At 45.8% G+C, this 20614-nt stretch overlaps 1 protein-coding gene across 1 annotated transcript in view; it reads left to right on the top strand.

The window, feature by feature from the left end:
* BFSP2 (beaded filament structural protein 2) overlaps positions 1–20614 on the top strand; it is a 65202-nt gene that overhangs the window by 25628 nt on the left and 18960 nt on the right. The window contains exons 2-4 of the mRNA XM_047736784.1: positions 6045–6127; positions 11818–11974; positions 13019–13180. Of these exons, the coding sequence (XP_047592740.1) occupies positions 6045–6127; positions 11818–11974; positions 13019–13180 (402 nt within the window). The remainder of the gene's footprint in view (positions 1–6044; positions 6128–11817; positions 11975–13018; positions 13181–20614) is intronic.

Here is a 20614-nt window from a genome sequence, read left to right as displayed (position 1 = left end):
GTCAAATAAATGTGTAAAGGGTTTCCAGAGACTCTTATACCCTGCCACAGCCCCCGTCAAGTCTAATTTCCCAGGGGCCCAGTCTTGCCCACATCCTCCCCACACCTGCAGCTCTAGCTGCTGGGATGCCGATATCTTTAACTCCAAATAAAACATTAATTGTACCCTTGGGCCCAAATGATAACCCTTCTAAAAATGCTGCTTGTCCTCACCTTTTAAAACCATAGTAACGATCAAATTTCTCTCCTGCCCCCACTGGCATCATTTATTTTAATAACTACAGCCATAGCAAGGAAACAGCCGTAGGAAGGGATACAATCCTCATCATCATAGTACCAGTGACCAGAGCTTTTCTCAAATGACAATGGCCAGGAAAAAAAAAAGAAAGAAAGAAAGAAAAAACAAAAACCAAGCTACTAGATGAAAGTCTTCATTCAGCTGCCTGAGGCAAGCAGGAATGGTGCCAGACTGCACACACCCATCAGGTCCATTGGATCATCACCGGCCAGGTGCTCTGCTCTGAGGCACACAGCAGTGATGACAATGGCCGCCGTGCAAGGAATACCTAGTTAGTGCCAGGCAGCTGGCCTAGTGCTTTACCTGCGGGGGCTCCTTTCCTCCTTGGAGCCTCACTAGCAGGTAGGAAGCAGTATTATCTTCATTTTAGGGATGAGGGGACCGAATCTTAGAATTATCCAAGTAACTGGCCTAAGCCAGTGAGTGGAGGAGCTGGCTTCATGAATGAGATACTTGTCTACTCCGTGTGGGATGCAGGTCGGGGTGTGACTCTGATGCAGAAATGATCCAAGGAGGGAGGAAGAGAGTCAGCAAGGGCACCGTGCACCCAGGATCTGGAGCTAAAAACTTAGAAGTCGCCCTTAATTCTTTTCTTTCCCTCTTTCCACAACTGTTGTCACCAAAATCCATCTGTTCCATCAGCAAAGTAAGTCTTAAACCTGTCTGCTTCTCTTTGTGGCCCCTATAACCACCCTAGTCAAAGCTGCCATCATCTCCCTGGGGCTTTTGCAAAGCTTCTTAGCTGGGCCCTGGGCACAGTCCCCTGTGCCCAACAATCTCCCCTTCCTTCAGGACTCTAGGGCCCCACCTACTGTGCAGATCACACCTGCTCACCTGCCCTGCTTACAGCCTTTCAGGGGCTTCCCAGCAAGTCCCGCCTCCCTTCCCTTGCTCAAGAGGCCCTGCTCCTGGATCTTGCCTTTGCCTGGCTTTCTAACTATGTCCCCTGCAGTAACTGCTGACTCCCCCACAACCAGCACAGAGCCTGGCATTGAGGAAACAATGTGCCGATGAAATGAAGGCAAGAATGAGTGAGCAGATAAATGAAAAAGCTTTGCAGAGGAAGGCGTGTTTCAGATGAGCGTTACATGAAAGCAGGGTAGGGTTTCTCAGGCAGCAAGGCCCAGGAGTGTGAGGTGGCAAAGCGAGGGCTTCTACGTATGGGCAAGGACACAGGCAAGGACGTGGAGGAATGCTGGGAGCAGCCTGAGAGGCGGCATGGGCAGGACCAGTGGCAAGTCGGTTTTGCAAGCCAAGCGTGCGCTGCGAGCCCCCGGAAAGCTTTTCAACACGGATGGTCAGGGCCCACCCCGGAGACTCGGATCCTGACATCTGAGGTAGATGTCTGAGAGTTTGCCTTCCTCACGGGCTTCAAGTGGTGCTGGTGCTGCTGCTCCAGGGACCGCACTTGGAGAACAGCTGGTGTAAAGTGCGCCGAGGAATCCTCCACCTGGAGGCGAGAGCAAGACAGTTGCCGGGAGGTAACTTAAGGCAGAGGCAGCCGCACACTGAGCCAAGAGCAGTTCGAGCTAACACCAGCCAGCAGTGAACCCACCCTCGCCACTGCCTGTTCCATCCCTCTCCAGACGAAGCCCATGCCGACCTTGGCTTCTGGCCATTCCTCCCCATGGCACTCAGCCTTGCTCTTCTCCTCCATTGAATTATATCCTCTGAAGGGTCTTTTGTTTCCTCCAGCAAAACTTACAAATCCTGAGTCCTACACCTCCAGACTACCTAATCTCACATTCCAGTTCGCAATGAGGTTGCTGTAACCGACAGGAGACCTGGTGTTAAGTCATGTTGCACAGAGGAAACAGTTGTCATGTGCTGAGCTGAGGAGTTGGCTCTGTTTGGGCAGAGGAGAGAGAGGAGAAGGAGAGGTCACCCCTCCTGGCTTTCCTGGCACGCCACACTCTTCAAGTTCACCCTGCAGTGCAACTCTGACATTGGTCTATACCCTCTTCCGGTGAGAAAACAGGGCAGGAGCAGTTCCAGGGTTATGAGCAAGGGTGCTCGTACTCACAGCATCAACCTAGTGACTGTACATGTTCATATTTGGTATTCGTCCTGCCTTTGCTCCTGGAGAGAGAAGATGCTCAGAGAGGTGGGGTTAATTTGCATCCGCTTCAACCATTAAAGAGGACTAGGTAGCTAATGTGCAGGTCCCGCAGTTTTAAATGCAGATGGCATTTCTGCAGGCCTGACACAGAGCACTCAGCCACCGACGTTCTCCAGGCCTTCAGAATTGGGCCCACAATCTGCTCAGCACTGCTCCACTTACGGGGCTCGGCAAGGAAAGCTCAGGAGATCAGCGCAGGAAATGGTTTGGATTGGTTTGATTTGGCAAGCTTCCTCGTGCAGGTGGGAGAGATAGCTCTTTATCTCCGTGATGCAGCCCAAAGAGGAACCAGGAGTCCCGGCTGTCCTATTATGGGAAAAAGAGAACAATCCTCCCCCATGAGTCTCTCTCTTGATTCTGATGGGCCTTTTATTTTCCAAGGCTGGTGACCAAAATATGCACACTGCAGAGTCACAGTGACCTGGTGGTGTGTTCTGGCTCTGCCACTCTCCGTCTGGGTGATGTGGGGCAATTTTAGGCACCATCATCTGTACACTAGGTGTGCTGGTGTCAGGGTTAGAGATCATGAGCAGGTTATGAATTTATGAGTGCTGAGTATTTAGTTTCATGTCAGGCACAGTCACTGAGCTGCTTTGTAACAAGCAGCCTTCCATGAACAGAAGGCTCTGGCTTCTAACACTGGCCAATCTCCCTGATGTAAATCCTCTCACAGTGGCCGATAGTGAGCTCCCACTATGCTATCCCTCCCGAGCTCAGACTTGGGAGGAGATGCACGGGGATGTACCATTACACAGGGTTTCCAGGGCACAGATTCAACAGAAGTCAATAACCTCCAGAGCAGGGCTGACAGTCAAACAGAGCAAAGCAGTTATATATTTAGGACATTTCATTTTGAGTATTAACTGGGTTTTCATAGCATTTATGTAATTGTAAGTTCACGTAATTACAACTTTCACAATGGCTGTGTTTAACCACTGGCTCCCAAAACTCCTGGAATCTTTACCAGTCTGCCCCAGCAAGCCAGGACAAGCCACCCCAGCACGTGGGCTGGGCACATCTGTATGTAGTCAGGACATTCCCTGCCCTCCGAAGTTCCTGTCCTCAGCCCTGGAGAGGATTTCATGAAGCTTTCCCAGGTGGAGACACAGAGCCTCCTCCATGGCAGGCTCTCCACGCTTTACTTTTGACCTTGGCCACCATCCCGGTCCTGGGCCTATGCTAAACCTCAGCCAAGGTCCCAGCCCTCGTCCTGCTGCCTCACTGCCCTTTCTACAGTGGAGGAGGCAGAGCTCCCCTCCCTCCCCCTGCTAAGCCAAGGTACCTGCAGGAGAACAGTGAAGGGGCTCTCTGGCTGACTTGGGGGCTAGCAGGTTATTTTAAGATCCTTCTGTGAAGGAGATGAGGAAGCAGGGCCAGCCACTGAGCTTTGGCAAGTGAGGACCTATAATTAGCCTCGGCTTGAGGCTTGAATAAGCCCTGGTTGTTACCAAACATCAGCTAGAGCAGGAAGGCCTCCAGCTTCCCTGAGCCAAGTGCTGCACGAGCTTCCCAGGACAGACATTTGGACAGAACTACCCTCTCTGCTGGACAGTGTCCAGTTTACCCCAGAAAGTGCTCCTGCCCTCAACCCCAAGTGAGAAGGAGGAGGGAGGACACAGAGCAGCCAGCCCCTCGCTGCGGCGCGTCTTCAAGCCACGGGCACTTCCTACCCGACTCCTTCCCGGATTGCTCCCTGCAGCCTCTTCTTCATCAAGAGTTTGCAATCAAGAGGGAAATGTTACAAATTAACGCACAGGCTACTGTTGTAGCTGGGCAAAGCTAAGGCTGAAAGGAAGTACAATAGATCCAAATCCTGGCCGTGCTTATTCTGGAAGGCAGGATTTGGGGTGATTGCATTTTCAGCCATCTCTCTGCCTTTCCAGAATTGTATGACTCCAAATATGTATATCCAACCTATGCTCTGGAGTGTTGCTTGGTTTTCACTTTTTCTACCCATCCGCCTGGATCCCACATTTAAAAAGCAGAAACCTGTCACAGACAAAATTAAGCTGTACCAAAGGGAAGAATTCTAAGAATTTAAGCTTCAGGGTCCCTTATTCGTGCACACCCCTTTGTATTAGTCTTTTTTTTTTTCTTTTTCTTAAAGGCAGTCTCCCAAATTGCATAAGCCCCAGGCCCCACATAGGTGGCCACCCTTCCCCCCCGACCCCCCCCCCCCACTGGCCACATTGTCTAGAGTGTTAGTAAAGCCTTCTTCTCTACAGCAGTCATGTTCCAGCCCACAGTCTAGATACCTGCTGTGATTTGGTGTCCTGCACTAGAGTGAGTTATTTGCCATGGGCATCACTGTGAGAAATCGAGCAGGGTGATTGCCCTTGGCTTCGAATTTGTCATCTGAAAAATGGCCTTAAGCATCCCAGGGGGTTGGAGACCACCCCGGGGCCCCAGAGACCGCTGAAATTCTTCAAGCTACCCAGTCCTAAACCTGCTCAACTGTTAACCCTGCCTCACCCTTTCCTTCCCAGGAAAACCACTATAAAGGCTTTTGCCCACGTTTTCCCCTCATCTTTAAGTGACCAACCCTGGTACTTCCTCCTCTGGACCTGAGTGGTGGAGCTGCCCCACCCCTTGGGAACTGTAACAGCTTTTCAATGTCAGTCATCTCCTGATCTGTTGGCCTCACCATATCTAAATAAAAACAAAATCTTGGGTACATTCTGCAGGGTTTGGGGAGCTGGTTTTGAAAAACCACTTTTCACGGCTCCATGAAACCCCCAAATCGTATGCACAGTGTTGATGTTCATATGTATGTTTTGAGGGTAGATGAAATTCTAGAGCCAAGTTGTACAATATATTGGCAACTGGCCACAGGTGGATATTCAAATTTAAATTAAATTTAAATAAGGGCACCTGGCTGGCTCAGTGGGTTAAGCATCAGACTCTTGATTTCAGCTCAGGTCATGATCTCAGGGTCGTGAGATCAAGCCCCAAGTCAGGCTCTATGCTGAGCATGGAGCCTGCTTAAGATTCTCTCTCCCTCTCTCCCTCTGCCCCTCCTCTCCCCAGCTCATGTGCACTCTTTCCCGCCCCCCCCCAAAAAATCTGTTAAAAATAATGATAAATTAAATTTAAATAAAATTAAATTTTCAGTTCCTCAGTCATCTTTGCCACATGTTGATTGTTCAGTAGCCATGTGTGGCCACCATGATGGATGGTGGAGACATAGAAGAGTTCTATCATCACAGAAAGTTCTATTGGGCAGCAATGAGCTAGAGACTTCATCAGCTTTTCAAGGGTATCCATGACCAGAAAACGTGAAAAGCCACTAAGTCAAACCAGGGAATCTTCATTTAAGGAGCCTGAAACTTCCCTGGGAGTTGAATGTTCAGCATTATGACAGAGGCTATGAACAAGTCTGCCTTTGAGTAATATTTTAGCTCCAAAAATCCAACTCTAAAGACTCTTAAAAGGCATCCAGATTTTATGTTTTCTGGTTTATCTGCTCTCCGCCTTTTTGGAGAGAGACACTTGGATTCTAAAAATATTTGCTATGAGAAAGGTGCTCTAAGTTCCCCCCAGAACCTCTGTGCCCAGTGCTAGTCACAGTGGGAAGGGAGGGAAGACGGTCCAGTGACCTTGTCTCCTCTGATGTGTGTGATCTTTCTAGGTGGGTGAGGCAGTCCTGGAAAATGCCCAGCTCATGCTTCAGACAGAGAATATCCAGGCGGGTGCGGACGACTTTAAAGAGAGGTAACATTTGCCACAGAGGGGACAGTCCCTCTGCTCCTCCAGACTCCAGGAGAAGTTGCGTGATGCTGTTCTGGGGTCTGCAGCATTCACTGCCTGCAGCACAGGAGGCTGGAGTGAGATCAAAGAGGTCCTGGGAGAATCCAGAGCAAAGATCTTCCGGCTCAAACCCTCCTTATAGACACAAACCAGGTCCCAAGGGCTCAGAGATGTTGCCCAACGTCTCCTGGTTCAGAGTGGAGTTCTCAAATTGTAGCATGCTTCAGGACCCCTGGGAGCTCTTACAGAAGACACAAATTGCTGTGACCCACCTTCTGAGTTTTTGATTCAGTAATCTGAGGTGGGGCCCCAAATTTACATTTCTAACAAGTTCCCCGAGATGCTGATCCTGCTGCCCTGGGAGCGCCCTTGAACAGTTGTTGGTTTTGAGCAACGTTTCTCAGTTACAGCCCGTTGTTATAATTACCAGGCCGCGTCACAATGCCAACAGGCAAGCCGCAGGGACTGACTAAACCACAGTCCCCAGGGGTGGGGGCCGGGCCTCAGTATGTTTAACTCCCCAGCCTTGAAAAACACCTCTTTGAAGTGTATCCCCAAATATGGCATATATAGCACTGATGAAGATCATTTTAAGTGATATAAGGATAAACATTTTATTTTAAATAGTTATGTATTTTTAGAGTTACCTTCTATTTATGACTCATGAAACTGTCTTTCCACTACAGCACTACAATTTGTAGTGGCAATTTAAAATGTATTGATTATAAAGAGCTTTTCAAGTTTACTGATTTAACATTTACTTTTTAAGTAGATGAATTTAAGGAACCATGTAAAGTAAATAAGGAAGGAGAGAGATGCATTTAGGGCAAAATCACGATGGCACGTGAGGTTTGGGAAATGCTGTTTGTTTCTCATGGAGAAACAAAATGAAAAAGATCTTTCATTAATGAAAACGGTGATTTTGAGAATATGCTCTGAGGAAGGTGTTCTGGATGTTGGGCAATTGGATGGGTGATGGAATAGTTATTTAGGGAACATTTCCCAAAACTGGTAAAGACAAAGAAGAAAGGCATGTAGCTGGGAGTCTCTAGTGAAGACCGTGACCCATCCCACTGCCGTGCTTATCTTAGAATAAGAGGAGCACTGTGATGAAAAGGAAAATCTCTACCATCTCCTCCGACCCAGGGTCCTTTCCTTTTTCTAAGACCAAGCTTCTCCATCTGCTAAAACGATCTCCCCTAGCAGCCACTCTGGAGTCAAGAGGATTCTCAGTTATCTGGGGTTGCTGTCTCAGACAACACTGTGTTCACCAAGGACACAGGAGCACAAAACAGTGAAGCCAACATCCATCCACCGACAGCTTCCTGCATACCTAAAGATAGAAGCCAATAGACATGAAGCCATTTGTACTAAATTTAAGATAGAACTTAATTAACTGTGAAGTTCAGGTAGGATCTGACTGAAATTTCTTTTGCTCATTCATTTATTCATTATGCGTTCATGCCTTCATCCAGCCATTCAACAGAGTATCAGGGGCTGGGTCTGTTTTGTTCCCTGTTGTATTACCAGTGCCTACCACTGTGCCACACACAAGATAGATGACCACAAATCATTGTTGAATTAGTAAATGAATTAATGGATTCAACAAGTGTTTGAATATCTGCCAGGCCCCTGGCCAAGTCCTGGGAATGAAGTGAATGGGACCTCCAGGAGCTCACGGTTTAGTGTCAAAGATGGAGGAGTGAACAGACAGTAGCATCACAGAGTGGTTGTGCCATCACTGAGAATAGCACAGGTGAAATGGCGACACTCAGTCTGGTCAGGGAGGGTTGACAACAGAGGTGTCACCTGATTTGGGCCCTAAACTGGTATAGGAGTTGACCAGGCCAATGAAGGAAGCATGACTTTCCAGGAAGGGCAGCAGTATGTGCTAAGGCAGAAGGGCATGAGAAAGGAGGTGCATCAGTGGCCACCAAGTAGCTCATTATAACCAGGGCATGTGGAGGGAAGGAAGGAGGGACAGCTAATGAGGCTTGAAAACCGGGGAGAGACCAAATCCCAGAAGACCATGTCAGCCATACTGAAGAATTCAGAGATGACCTGAGAGAAGACCCATAGAAGGGGTCTGAGCAATGGTTCATCATGACTAGATTTCAGCTTTAAAGGGAAATTTGTGTTGGTAGAGAGGAGAGGTGGAGCAAATGAGCCAGAAGCAACGGGAGCAAACAGACTGGACGGATGGCAGGGCAGGGCCTGTACTGGGAGCCAAGGTTGAAAAGGAAGGCAAGATCAGATTACTAAGGGACCAGAGGAGGACACTTATGTCTCTCAGCAGATGGTGACCCAGTATGGTTAAGGATGGTCCCTCTGGGGGCAAAATTGTAGGTCGGTTGTAAGAAGACAATCAGAGGCTGTTATAGGTCAAAGTTTGCCTGGGGTGGTGGCCATGAGCAGACTTGAGAGATGGGTCAAGGAAATTAGTGGCAGGGCTTGACATATGCCTCCCGGAAATACAAAACGGGGCGCCTGGGTGGCTCAGTTGGTTAAAGCCTCTGCTTTTAACTCAGGTCATGATCCCAGGATCCTGGGATCGAGTCCCGAATCGGGCTCTCTGCTTGGCAGGGAGCCTGCTTCCCTCTCTCTCTCTCCCTGTATCTCTGCCTACTTGTGATCTCTGTCTGTCAAATAAATAAATAAAATCTTAAAAAAAAAGAGAGAGAGAGAGAAAGAAAGAAATACAAAACAAAGGTAAATTTAGGGTTTTAAACTTGGGTAATTTAGAAGATTTGCTATTCTATTGACTAAAATAGAAAACTGTGAAAAGAAAACTAGTCTAAAATTCAGGTATGGATAATGAGTTTGGCTTTGATCAAGCTGAGTTGAGCTAATGGTTGAACATCCAAGCAGAAACTGTGGTATGCCACTGAAGATTTTGGGCCAGAGGGGCCTGCAGGTCAAGACAGAAAGTCCTGGGTATCACGAGCAAAGAGATTCTATTTGGAGACTTTGAAATGGAGGGTAAAGGGAAAAAAGATAACAAGAGAAAGCTAAAAGCTTAACAGCAGCCTTGGGGGATATCACAGAGATGTGTCAAATGCTTAGAGGACTTTCAAAAAATGGTCTATAGGACACCTAAGATATCCCATAATGCTGAATGGAGCCCACCCTGGACAGAGCTAGGCTCCCTGGAGAGAGAAGCAAAACAGGACTTCAGAGGCACAGGGGAACTCTTGCAGCCTGGGTCAGCAGGGACCAATCCCAGTGATACAGGTGGATTTTCATTCCAGCTGGAAGTACAGGACTTGATTCCAAAAGGACTGAATGTTAACAAAACTACAGTCCTTCATGAAGAATACATTTGGGTAGAAAATCAATCCTACATATAGAGTACATAAAAATGATTTCAAAAACCAGCTCTTTTGGGGGGATTCAAATGTATAGGTCCAACTCTGAGGTAAGTCTCTAGTGGTATGCCACAGGGCTCTGTCCTTAGCTCCTTCATTTACTATTTTTAACTGTAAGGTGTATGAAAGCTGCCTTGGCATGAAAGGGCAAAATGGCAGAAGATACAAAGCCAGGAGGGCTGGTAAGGACAAGAATAGGAGTAGAGATAGAATAGAATAGAATAGAATAGAATAGAAGAATAGAGTTAGGAATCAAAATGATCCTAACACATTGGAACAATAGACCAATGAAACTGAAAGAGATATATATGAACTCCTACTTTGGGGGCCAAATACCAGGTACGTCCAGAAAGAACAGGGTAATTGGACTTGCAAAAAATGCTCAGGGACTCTAGTTGACAGGACACCCAATATTAGCAGCAAATATAGCTGGTCAAAATCAAATGAACAAATATGCAAGCAAAGAAAAACCCACAAACCACACCTTAGGGCCCATGATGAATAGAATTAGAGAGTTTAAACAAAGGTGCAGACAGTCCCCTGGGAGTCTGATCAGGCAACATCTGGAGTTTTGCATTCCAGTCTCTGTATCATATTTTGAGAAAGATGTGGATCAGTTAGAGCATGTCTAATCATTCCCACATATATCTGAAGCCTGAAGGTAGATGCTTAGAATACAAAGATGGGAAGGTCATAGTCCCTGCCACTGATGATGTGGGATATGGAAACCAATTTATATGAAGAATGGAGGAACTAGGAATGTTTAACCTGAGGAACAAAAAGGCTTGGAGAAAGGAATGAGGGGAAAAGAGAGTGATATAAGAGACTAGACTCTCAATATTTATAGGACTGCCAGAAGGAAGGATCGAACTGACTTCAGATACTCCAGAGAATGGAATTCAGACTCTTTCAGGAATGAAGACTTAAGCTCTTGAAGGATGAAATTTCCATAATTAGAGCTGTCCTAAAATGGAGTGGTAGTGATGGTACGTGATGAGTTCCCTGTCACTGGAAGTAGTCAAGACGAGGCTACAAAATCACTCATCAAAGAGCGCTATAGAGGGACGCCTGGGTGGCTCAGTTGGTTGAATGACTGACCCCTGATTTCAGCTCAGGTCATTATTTCAGAGTCCTGGGATAGAGCCCCAGGTCAGGCTCCCATGATCTGCGGGGAGTCTGCTGGAGATTTCCTCTTCTTCTTGTCTCTCTGTCCCTCCCCCTGCTCCTGCACTCTGGCTTGCGCTCTTTCAAGCACCCTCTTTCTCAAAATAAATAAATAAATAAAAATTTTTAAAAGAGTGCTATCAAAGGATTGTCACTGGGTAAGAGTTTGAATAGTTGAATCCTAAATTCCCTTAAAACTCTAAAATCCTAAGATGCTTTCTTCAGTGAATGATGTGAGATTTCTCTGTTCTGTGGATGGATGAAACTAAGGTGTGAAGTGTGGCTGAGGCGCGCAGCTGGTGGAAGGCCATAGAAGGAAAGGAGTAACACTGAGAGAAATTGGCAAAGATGTCGGGCGGTTTATAAAAAGAAGGCTCTGTGCAAACCAGAGATGGAAAGAACTCAGGGGGGCAGTTTCAGATTTGTGTCGATGTGTGTGCTTGTGTGTGTTATTGTATAGGCTGCAAGTTTTTAAAACCCTGAATATTTCACATATAAATCCAGGTTTCCCATTGTCCTTGAAGAGGACTGGCACAGCCCTTCCCAGGCAGAGGTAACGGAAGGAGCGAGCACCAGGTCCCCTTGCATGAAGAATGAGGGACGCTGTGGGCTTCAATCCCTATCTCTCCCTGCTTCCCAGACCCGACCCTCGTCCCTCATCTGTATTCCCCACTTGGCCCCTAAAAGCATTTGGATTTGCAGCCAGTTTTAAAATTTCACATGGGCTCTTTGGAGACAGAACCATGCTTTCCGTTTGGGGATTGCTAGTGCGTAGTCCGGTGCTTAGCAGATTCTCAGTAATGCAGTAATGTTTGGTAAAGGATCCTCAGGTGGGGTACCTGGATCTCAGCTCCTGGAGAAGGTTTCCCTGGAGTTCTATGCTTCCAGCGCCCCATTAGCCTGACAGCCTGTAAAGCTAGGTTATCAGAAGTTGGCTGCCTGTCGCTTTCGTTTTAATAAATCCACATGTAACACTTGCAGTAACAGTGCCCTCCAAGCCATTAGAACAGTGACTTCTAACATTCATTTGTCTATCACATAATTGGCTTGTCGGTAACATCTGTAATCTGGTTATTTCCCCTTCTGGGTTGCCCACCTATGCTGATTAAGCTCCTTGATCTGCAGATATGAAAATGAGCAGCCATTTCGAAAGGCAGCGGAAGAGGAAATTAACTCGCTGTATAAAGTCATTGATGAAGCTAATTTGACAAAAATGGATCTGGAGAGTCAAATAGAAAACCTGAAAGAAGAACTTGGCTTTCTGTCAAGGAGCTACGAAGAGGTAGGTGGGGGCCAGGGCGACACTGGCTTGGCAGCAGCCCAGAGGCACGCAGGGGTCTGGTGAGCTCGCAGTCAGTGACAGTAGCTGCTGTCGGCCTCTCCGCCTCACTTGCCCAGGGCTGTGGGCAAAACACAAGTAAAATGCTTCCGAATCCTTGTAGTGGGTAAGGTGATGCTGGGAGTCTCCAATTCAGATGGCTTCAGGCCCAGGCTGGAACACAAATGAAGGAGAGGCAGGTCCACGCTGGAGAGTGAGGGAGCTGTGTCGAGCCAGAGAAGGCATCCCCTAACTCAAGGCCTTGTACTCTGGGGCCTTTTTTGTTGGTTGGTTGGTTGGTTGGTTGGTTTTAACGCTGCATGAAACAAACAAAATAACTTTGATGGTAGATCCAGGCTGTGGTTTGCACACACTCATTAATGAAATTAGGTCAGCTCATGGAGTGACAGGACTCAATGGGACAATGCCACCTCCCAATCATGATTCGGTCCAGCTGCCTGCAGAACGGCCCCAACTCTGTTCCACCTCACACATGTCACTGTCTGAGCAGACATCGAATGTGCTTTTAGCTGAAAAAGTCAAAACCCACTTAACTGTGCTTTCTTGAGAAGTTCCTTCCTTTGTCTGACCTTAGGCTGACCAGGAGCCCTAAGTCCACGTCCCCATGCTCCTAGCTCAGTCGTTTGCCACCCTTTAGTGACCTCTAAATCTCTCCCAGCCTACTCTGACTTAGCGAAATTCATAGATTTCATCTTGCTATTGTTGCTTCCTCTGAATTATTTTGCTATTTATGCATTTGGTATTTGCTTTGAGTCGGCCCCGGCTTGCAAACACCAGCCTAAGAAATGCCTCCTGCTTGCAAAAGTCCATGGCATGCATGCTGGCAAGAGGGTCAGGGATTTTGCCAGGCTCTGGGAAGCCCATGTTTGGCAGGAGCAGAATGAGAAGCACCAGAGGTGCCCACAGACCTGGGCTTTTGCTGGCAAAAATTCTGTGTGCTCTCCTTGTCCTTTGGAACTCACCTGGAGTGTATATTGTCTTTTGCAGGATGTGAAAGGGCTGTACAAACAGCTGGCAGGATCTGAGCTGGAACAAATGGGTGTTCCCATCGGCACTGGTCTGGACGACATCCTCGAGACCATCAGGATCCACTGGGAGAAAGATGTCGAAAAGAACCGGGCGGAAGCAGGAGCCTTGCTCCAAGCCAAGGTGAGGCAGGACCTTTTCCCTGCGCAGAAGGAGGCCAAGGAAAGGTGAAAGGCAGTCAACATAGGAAAGAAGAAATGCAACAGTTTCAATCTCATTAGACATAAGATAAATACAATTTAAAATAATAACATTTTGTTTCCCTGTCTAAAGCCATAACATATTTAAAATGGTAATACTTGATGCGATGGGGACAAGTGCGTGATGAAGTAGGGTCTTCCCTATATTACTGAGGAGAGTAAACTAATATGACATGTTTGAGTAAGGAAATTGATGATATGCATCGAGAATCTTGAAATGCTCCTGCAACCAGTTGAATAATCTAGACACTGTTCTAAAGAAATAATTGAAAATATAAAGTTTATATCTAAATGTATTCACTGAAACATTCACTATACGAATGAAAAAAATTGGGAGAAAAGCACATGAATGTTTAATAATAAGAGTAAGGCTAAGCTACAACCTTTCCAGACAATGAAATACCAGGTAATTATTAGAAATATTTATGAAGCATTTATAACAACATGGGAAATGCTCACATAATAAGGTCAAATGGGGGAAAATAAGAGTACAGAAGTGTATATACCAGGAACCAATAAACTTTGTCAAGCACCAAAAAATAAATATGCGACTTCCTGGGTCTGACAGTCTACTACAACAATTCAGTCTATTACAACAATTTGAAAGACAAAAGGTAACACATGAGCATGACCGTGTTGCAATAAACTTTATTTATAGAAACAAGAGGTAGGCTGGGTTTGCCTGCAGGCTGCAGTTGGCCAACTCCTGATAGACACAGTAGAAAGCATTCAAACAAAGAAATGAGGCATCAAGCAAAAATTCAAAAGAAAACACTAAAATGTATTGGTGTTAGCAGTGGTTGTCTTTGAGGGAGGGACCTATTTGACATGTCGAGAGGTTTTTTCTTTCTTGCTTTTGAGTATAATATTTTTTCAAGTGTTTTTTTAAGCAGTATGAGTTATATTCATGGAGGGAAACATCTCTTTATTAAACCTCATAAATAATAAAGGAATTAACCAGAACACAGAATGCACAGGGTTTGTTCTTCCCTTCTCCATCTCCCACCCCTGTGTGACTTGGGGATTCTGAGGCACAGGACCAGAAGAACAGAAGAGGAAGGAAAGTGTAGAGAAAGTATGAAAAATAAAGTAGCTTATATTTTTGAGAGAAGGCATGTGGGCAGCTTCTATGCTCTGGGTTACTGTTCGGTGGGTCTCAAGCCCATCTGCATAGCAGAATTATTCCAGAACATTGTCAAGAATGCTCATGCCCAGGCCAAAACTCTCTGGATGATTCTAATATACAGCCAGGTTTGAGAGCCACCAGAGTTTATAAAAGCTACCAGAAAAAAACCCAAGGAAGACCTTTTCTGTTCTTTGTTCTCCCATGTCCCTTCAGCCCCCTGCCCCCTCAGTATCAACAGGAACCTTCCCAGCAGGGTCTTCACCAATTCTGGATCCCCCAATGTTCTCCAGTCTCAAAAACATCTTAATGTTGTACCCAAGTTTTCGCATCTGAGAGACCACCAAGGAGCCAAGCTCCAATACAATCGCATGAGGGTTTATTTGACAAGCTTAAGCCTGGACCCAAGTATACCTGACACAGCGGAGTAGGGACTTGGACCCCGAGCCAGATTACAGTCAGAGTTTTTAAAAGCAGAGTAGGGGTGGACTCGGCGGTGGGTGAGGACAAAGGGGGTGTTCAGAAGGCCTATCAGGGTAAAGAAGACTGTCAGGATATTGAAGGCCTGGCTACTATCAAGCCAAGGCCGTTTTTCCCTTTAATGAGGCACTAGCATGAAGACAATTGGGAGTTTCCTGCTGGAATGTTACATTCTTGCTATCAAGCGTCCTTGTTCGTGAGATTTGGGTTTAGAAGAAATTTAACTTTATTTACTTTTTCTTCTACCTCAGCCTCCTTCAGTTTTGTTTATGGAGGGGAGGGTGACATTAGGGCTTAAGGAACTGAGTTATTTGTCTCTGGAAATTGGGCTGGACTCGAGGTGGGTACAGCCTTGTTTTTCTTGGCCTCCACATTTCCCCCTCTCAGAGGAACCTAAAGAAGGACCCAATCATGGGTCCAGGCTGGTCTCAGCAACAAGGTCCAGTGGTTGGTATTGCCATCTGAGTACCATGAGTTGAACTGTACTGACTCTGTCTCTGACAACAGATACTAATCTATTGATAATCAGCCTTAGTGGGGTAAGTGGGAATGGCACAGTCTTACCTTTAGGGGATTGTCCTTGTCTGGTTGGCTTTTCCATTCTGGAACAAAGTCCTTGAGAATAGCATGCAGGTCAGCTGGCCGGACGTAGGTGTAGTGGACCCAGGTAGTAATCCCGTCGACCTTGAGAGCAGTGGGAGTGGTCAGGATCACGATGTAGGGTCCCTTCCAGTGAGGCTCCAAGTTTTCTACTTGGCGGCAGCACATCTAAACCAAGTCCCTGGGTTGGTAAGGATGTGGTTCCAGCTTTGTCTCCATGTCAGTGTGGGCAGTTAGGATCCCTGCATGGGCTAGACAGACTGTAATGCCTGCAGTGACTGGAGTACAGACTGATTGATTAGTCATCGTTAAGGAGGAGGGCCTGATACCTTGTCACTCCGGTGTTTGTCATCCACTGGTCTGGTGGAGTCCAGAGAAGGTCCTTGATAGCGTGAGTGGTGGTCAAGATGAGATTTTGACCCAAAGTCAATTTATTTGCATCCTTGACCAGGAGGGCCGTGGCAGCAATTATGTGGAGACAAGGGGGAACCCAGCCGCTACTGGATCTAGCTTCTTGCTAAGATAGGCTACTGGCCTCTGCTAATGCCCAGAGTCTGAGTCAAAACTCCTTTAGCTACCCCTGCCTCTTCACCCACATACAAGTGGAAGGGCTTGGTGACATCTGGGATGGCCAATGCTGGGGCACTCAGTTAGGCTGCTTGTAATTCCCGAAATGCTCCTTATATCTGGGGCTGACTGACTGGCAAAAGCAAGATCATCTAAATGAGCTATTGTGCAGCTTCTCTGAAGTTTACCTCAAATTGTTTAGCTTAGGTAAACAAACATTTAAAGACAATTAAATCTAGAATTTAACACCCATAAAGGCATGTTATTAAAACATAATTCTTCTCTCTAAAATAACCTTCATTTCCATAGAAAGCCAAATCAGGACTAATTCACTTGAAAGACAAGTCCAGTTTTAACAAACTTGGCCTATTATTTACATAAGCTCAGCAAGAACAGTAAGTAATCATATAGATCTTTTAGAATCTGCTTTGCTGGAACTTTTTATAAGGAATCTCTAGGTTGAACTTTTAGTAGCCTCTCCAGGCCAGAAGCCAAGCCACGTACTTGTCATCAGACATGCCTGCAATACCTGTCGATTTGGGCGAATTCTTCTTCCTGAGGCTCTGCACCTACCAAGGAGTGACATTCTTTACTCACCTGGTGAGGCTGCCGGGAACTCTGTAAGCAAGGTATCAGGCCAACAGTCCCAAAGGGCTTTATGGCTCCAGGTTTCGTAAAGTCAACCTTAGTTCCTTTAAACTGTCTTGTCATCTCTGTGTCTTTTCAAATATGACATCCCAGTCAAAGCCTTGGTAAAATAACCAGTTTCCAATGCTGTCCTGTTACAAGGAGAACAGATTCTTATTGAACTTATGCAAATGACTGATTGCCGTGGAAGAAAGAAGACTTATTGAGCCCTTTTGGTTTCAGAGGGTTCAGATAGAGAGAAAAGTTGAATGCCTTGATTCGTTTACAAATCAATATTTTTACCTCTCTGTAAGTTACAGATAACTTGAGAAAAAGTATCCCTAGTCTGGAAGAGCAAACATTAGAGAACCAGCAATGTTTAAAATAAGACAAAACATTAAGAGACACAACACTATAATCTTTTAGTTCATTTAGTCCCATGTTACTAAATCTGGTGAATGCAGCTTCAGTTAGTTCTGGAAATTCTTACCCATTTCAATTTTAGGATTTTCATGTATATCAAATATCTATATTTGTCCTGAAAGTCCTTTATATGAATCTCCTTGAAGATAAAACTCATTTTACAAGAGAATTAAAACAATTATAAATGACAAAAACTCAGAATGTATATGGTTAGAGCTAAGGAGACGAGTTTACACTTTAGCTGGCAAGGAAATCAGGTTATTTCTGTGACACATAACATTTCCATAATTACAATATCAAGTGATGATCTCTCAAAACATTAAAACTTTAGGAAATGCATAGAATCTCTAGAATAGTTATAGCTTTTTTCCAAATGTGACCCAAGGTTTATCATTGGTTCATCAGTACTTCATGAGTAACTTCGCATACCAAGGAAAAGCCTGAGTTAAAGAGATTTACAACTTAAATTTTGTCAACATTTGCTAAAATCTTATAAAGTTTTAAAGCACATGCCTAAATATAATTAGGGATGTTAAACACGTGATAAAACAAAACATAGGAACTAAATTTTCTGGGCAGGCAAGGAGAAAACCATTTATACTTTTAACAGATCAATTAACCTAAGAAAACTTTGTCCTTTTAAACAGAGAGAAAACCAGCTTTTCTATACCAGTGTCTTTTCCTCTTTTTTTAAGCGTGCAGTCTTAAGATATGAGTTTTCTGGGCTTCCCTCCCATCATGCATGATGTCGAAGACAAAGAGAGGGGGATCTTTCAGATGCTGTCCTGCTCGCTTCCCTCGCGGGAACTTAGGAGCGTCTTAGCTAAGGTCTGTCCGTATAAACCCCGGACCAGGCTACTCCGTGGGGTAGATGACCGTTATGCCATAAGACACCCCACGAGACTGAGGGTGCAGCCCACTCAGACTCTGTAGCCGAAGCGGTGGAGCCATACAGACACATTCATACAGTCAGGCACTCTTCAGATTCAAACAGGTTGGACACACCCCCCCCCCATCCCTGGCTAATGGGAGGTGATCAGTTTCCCCTTCCATTCTATACAAATGAGAGCAAGTTTTTATGGTTACAGGCAATGGGGGATGGTAACAGGGTGTTTTTGTAGTCCCTCAAGGTCGGGCCACTTTCCTAATCTCTCAAGGCCAAATGTTCCTTTTACTTGGAAGTATAATCTATGTGGAGGTATGTCAGGAGAGTGTTAAATCACCTTGGGGGCTGTTTTTCTTTCTTTCTTAGTCGGTCCTGACCATATCTAAAATTCCTTTTCCGAAGATTTCCCTTCACAAACCTTCTACAACTTTCCTTTGTATTCAGGTTTTGTCCCAAGTCATTTCCTTCCAAACAACCATCTCATTTAGGACAAAATTACCTTATTTTACCTTTAATAAAATGCATTTCCATTCCTTAAATATTTCTTACATATCATCTACTTTTCCATAGAGTTGTTTCCTTTATTTCCATCAGTCTTAATTACACTTAACAGAATTTTGTACTCTTAGAAATATCTTTAGTTATTAACCAATTGTGAACTGTTACAACAGAATTTTTTAGATGCCAATTTATGAATCAGTTAAGCATAAACATGTTTACCAACAGATTTAAATATTCTTAGTTTCTTTGTAGTAAGAAGTCAAAAGTACAAACCTACATCCAGTAATTAACGACTTAGCATTTTATCCTGTTTGGTTAAGACCTAGATGTCCATAATTTAATTCCATTTGTCATCCAACCAAAACTTTAAAGTTTCGGGTTACCAAAGACTTTGAAAGCTACTTTAACAATTACCCATTAAAACTTTGAGACAATTAACCATCAGTTTAGTCATCTCTTTGCTAATAGATTTCAACAGATTTTAACAAACAATATGAGCTTATTTGACCTTCAGTAAACTTCGAAGTTTCACATTTACTGCTGATAACTTAAAAGACATGTCTATCTTAATTAAACCAACAAACTTAACTTAATTCCAATACTGATTTACGTTCCACCTGGGCCCACTCCACTTTGAGTGTTTACCTGAGACATGGGTGGGAAGATCTGGAGTGGGGGGTGTTAGGTCCAGAGGCTGCTCTTCTTGCTCCTTGACAGTGAAGAGAGAAGGAGGAGCTGTGGTGCAGGAAGCACCGAGGATGGTCTAGAGGCCAGTCATGCAGGCCGCACGCATGTTGGTGCAGAAACAGGAGAAGGGGAGACAGAGGAAACAAAGTGCCGCCAGGAGGCGAGAAAGGATTCCTGGTTCTAGAGCTCATCAGCCCCAACAGAGGAGCAGACGCCATTATGTTTTCCCACCAGCGAGGAGGGGGAAGGGTTAGGCAGTCTCCGTGGGGCCAGAGAGGGCAAGGAATGTCCCCGAAACAAAGTTGTTTCGGCAGCTGCTTGGGAACATTCCTTAAAGTCTCTGTCTCGAGTTAGACCAACCCCAGTTGGCTCCAGTTATAGCCATTAACACAAGAAATGAGTAAGGGAGAAGCCCCACATCTATTAGGAGGAACAGAGAGACGAAAGTCAGAGTCCCCTTACTCTCTGCTTGCCCCATTTCTTCAAACACAACAAACAATATAACGACAACAAAAAGACAAGACAAAACAACCGCATACCCAGCGGCCCTCCCGGGGCCATCCAACATTAAAGCATTGCCATTCAGACACGCAGGAAGTCCGAAACTTTCCCTTTCGTACGTCTGTGCTCAGGTTATGAGCTCTTTCCCTAATGTCCAAGAAGTGGTCAATCACCAGAGACAGGGGTCTCCTGCATCTGTCCCATGATGTCCTCAGTCCACAACAAGACAAATACACTTATAACAATTAACAAGAACACATTGCCTTCAGACATGGGCCCAACCGCAACAGCAGCCGAGCCTTCAGATGAGGACCTTGTCCTCCGGGCCCGGCTACAACAGCAGCCGAGCCTCCAGACAGGGGCAGAGGGATGTCTCCCAAGACCCCCCGGTCGACGGCCCGCCACGCGTCCGCTTGAGCCAATGTCGACTCTAGATATGGGCCCGACTGCACCAGCAGCCGAGCCTCCAGATCGGAATTCCTACAGGTTAAAAAAGAAAATGCAGAGTGGAGCTCCCAAAGTATGCGCGCAAATAGATGACAACGAGTGCACTCACCAGCAGGCACAACACCCTCCGGGTTGGGGTCCTGGGAGTCTCCCAGATCTCGGTGGGACCTCCAAATGTTGTACCCAAGTTTTCGCATCTGAGAGACCACCAAGGAGCCAAGCTCCGATACAATCGCATGAGGGTTTATTTGACAAGCTTAAGCCTGGACCCAAGTATATCTGACACAGCGGAGTAGGGACTTGGACCCCGAGCCAGATTACAGTCAGAGTTTTTAAAAGCAGAGTAGGGGTGGACTCGGTGGTGGGTGAGGACAAAGAGGGTGTTCAGAAGGCCTATCAGGGTAAAGAAGACTGTCAGGATATTGAAGGCCTGGCTACTATCAAGCCAAGGCCGTTTTTCCCTTTAATGAGGCACTAGCATGAAGACAATTGGGAGTTTCCTGCTGGAATGTTAC

The sequence above is a fragment of the Lutra lutra genome, chromosome 1 (assembly GCF_902655055.1).
Source record: "Lutra lutra chromosome 1, mLutLut1.2, whole genome shotgun sequence".
Lineage (NCBI taxonomy): Eukaryota > Metazoa > Chordata > Mammalia > Carnivora > Mustelidae > Lutra > Lutra lutra.
Note: the sequence above shows the minus strand (reverse complement) of the source record. Positions and strands in the feature narration are given on the sequence as shown.